This window comes from Amblyomma maculatum, chromosome 6 (assembly GCF_055883805.1).
Source record: "Amblyomma maculatum isolate TAMU_Amacu chromosome 6, ASM5588380v1, whole genome shotgun sequence".
NCBI lineage: Eukaryota > Metazoa > Arthropoda > Arachnida > Ixodida > Ixodidae > Amblyomma > Amblyomma maculatum.
Genome location: NC_139349.1, coordinates 16,765,623 through 16,767,959, shown reverse-complemented (window position 1 = coordinate 16,767,959; position 2,337 = coordinate 16,765,623). Strand labels below are relative to the sequence as shown.

Sequence of the window (2,337 nt, the reverse complement as noted above, 5' to 3'; positions counted from 1 at the left end):
TAGACGGTATGCTAGATATTGCCAGTACCAGCCACTGCTTACAGTGTTTTTCTAAGCTTTCCATGCTGCGTTTTTTCTGCTAGAACATTAGACGAACACTGTCTTCAATTGTGGCCTTCTAGTCAAAAGGTCAGAGCACCACGATGGCGTTGCAGGCGCTCAGTTGTTCTCTCTTAGTTCTTCACTCTTAGTTGTTGTCTCTTTATGAGTGGTGAGAATTTATTTTCGGTTATCAGCTGCACTGAAGTGTATGTCAAATATCCTTGTGTGACCGTGCTAACAGGTCTTGTCTGTCTCGTGGGGTGAAGGTAAGGCGAATAGATGGAAGAGCCAACTTCCTTTTCTTCTCTCTTTGATTATTCTGGAGCACGAGCAATATATGTTTTACACAGATAACGTCGCAAACCATTGATGACGTTAAGTACACTAGGGCATTAGCTTGATCTTCATTGCTTCCGCATTGCTTTCGGAAACTGATTTCGGGATGATTTCAGGTTGCCAATGCAGAAACTAAACCAATCTGAGCTGCTAAGCGGAATAACAGCTTCAGAAACTGATTGAAACCACAGACGAACGAGTAAAAATGTAATTCATTGCCTGAACCTTTAAAATCTGAACTCACAGCATTCGTAAAAACTGTTAATTGTAACGTTCTGTAAGCTCAGCTCTTCGACTGAGCAATCAGTGCGGATCCGGTGTGGCTAACTGAAAGTGTCTCCGCTTTTATGAAGGCATGGAAACCTCGCAGTGTTGTCTTCTCGCGACTTTTTGCAGAAGCGTCGTATGAGGCGACTGCCATGGTGTGTCCACGGATCCCAAGCCTGCTTCAGCCGCTAGCCTTTGAAGGGAAGGATTCGCGCTAGAACTCAAAGTGAAATCTGAAGCATACTAAGAGCTGCCCTAGCCCGAGAACCATGAGTAGCAGTGCTAGCGAGGTGCCAGCCGCCAAGTCGGAGTCAGCGCCCGGTATTGAGAAGGCGCCGGCCTCCCCAACCGGATCCGTGAATGCTGAGCAGCCGGGGGCTGCCGCCAAGTTACAGTCGGCACCCGGTATCGACGAGGCGTCGGCCTCCCCAACCGGAGCCCCGAGTGCCGAACAGCCGGCGGCTCCTATCAAGTCAGGGTCGGCGCCCGCCGCCGCGAGTGGAGCAGCAGGCGCAGTCGCGAGTACTGAGCAACCGACGGCGGCGGCGTCTTCAGATGGTCAAATGGGCACCGAGGCTGAGGCGGGCCAGAACGCCCTGCCAGACAACAGCGAAGCGTCGGTCACCAGAGAGGAGATGGAGCGCTACATAAAAATCTCGCGAGACCTCAAGCTGCGCCGGGGCTCGCTCATGCCACCCGGAGGCACGCTGCAGTCGGGCAAAAACATCAACGCCACGACCACGGCACCCATACCACTCTGCATGGGCGCAAAGAAGAAGCCGAGCCTCGCTTTTGAGACCCGGGTCGAGCTGTACGGGAGGGGCCGCATCAAGCTCTCCTTCGATGGCGTCTCCGATGAGACGGCGACAGCTCCGCAAGTCGTGTACCAGGAGGAGTCGGCCACCAGCATTGCCAAGCGCGGCGCTCCTTCCACGGCCATCACCCCAAGGAGACTGAGCCTGGAAGAGCGCGCGCCACCGCCGACTCCCGCGCCCTCATTGGCGTCCCTGTACAAGCGAAGCAAGTCACAAGACTTCACCACGATTCCTCTGAAAGACGACGAGCACCCGGAGTAGTTGAACTCGACCTGAACCAAAGTGCCGGCTCGCCACTTCTCTGGCGGAGGTGTGCTCTGCTACGCTACCGCTGCCTCTGCCGCCCGAAAAGAACAGCATTTCAGATAAAAATTCATGTAAGCGGCAATGGCAGGCCACCACTGGAATGCAACTGCGCTTGGTACATTTTATGTTACGAGCGAACGTGCTGTTGCTCCGTGCAATTTGATTCAGAAAAATATTACCATGCTTGTCACCTTCCAGGTGGTCAACTTATGATTAAAGTAATTGAAATTTGACATTATTCTCACTTGTTGCAAGGCATTAAGTAAGGGAAGACCAGTGAAGAGGTTTACCATTGTTTTAAAATGATGAATGAAGGAAAGTACAGGATAAGACGGAAAACAATGTGAAAGCCAAAGCGAAGAAAGCAAAAATGCGGCAAAACGAAAGTGAATATCAATATTAAGCTTACCACAGCGACATGAATCATATCTTTACTTGGCTTCCCAGAAAAAATAAAAGTAAATGGACATGAAAGCACGCCAAGACAACAGGTGATAGGAAGTAGGGCCGGTGCCGAGGAATTACTCGCTTAAGGGAGTAGTCGCCCCTTGAAGAAACGTTTTTCAGTCTC

General features: G+C 51.3%; 1 protein-coding gene across 1 annotated transcript; it reads left to right on the top strand.

The window, feature by feature from the left end:
- The first annotated feature begins 914 nt into the window (after positions 1-914).
- LOC146185169 (uncharacterized) lies at positions 915-1,721 on the top strand. The gene has a single exon (XM_084607765.1). It carries the CDS (start codon positions 915-917, stop codon positions 1,719-1,721), a length of 807 nt encoding a protein of 268 aa, XP_084463891.1.
- The last annotated feature ends 616 nt before the right edge of the window (positions 1,722-2,337 follow it).

Bases quoted from the DNA above. Each gene is read 5' to 3' on its own strand.
- LOC146185169 (XM_084607765.1), top strand. From the start codon at position 915: ATGAGTAGCAGTGCTAGCGAGGTGCCAGCCGCCAAGTCGGAGTCAGCG.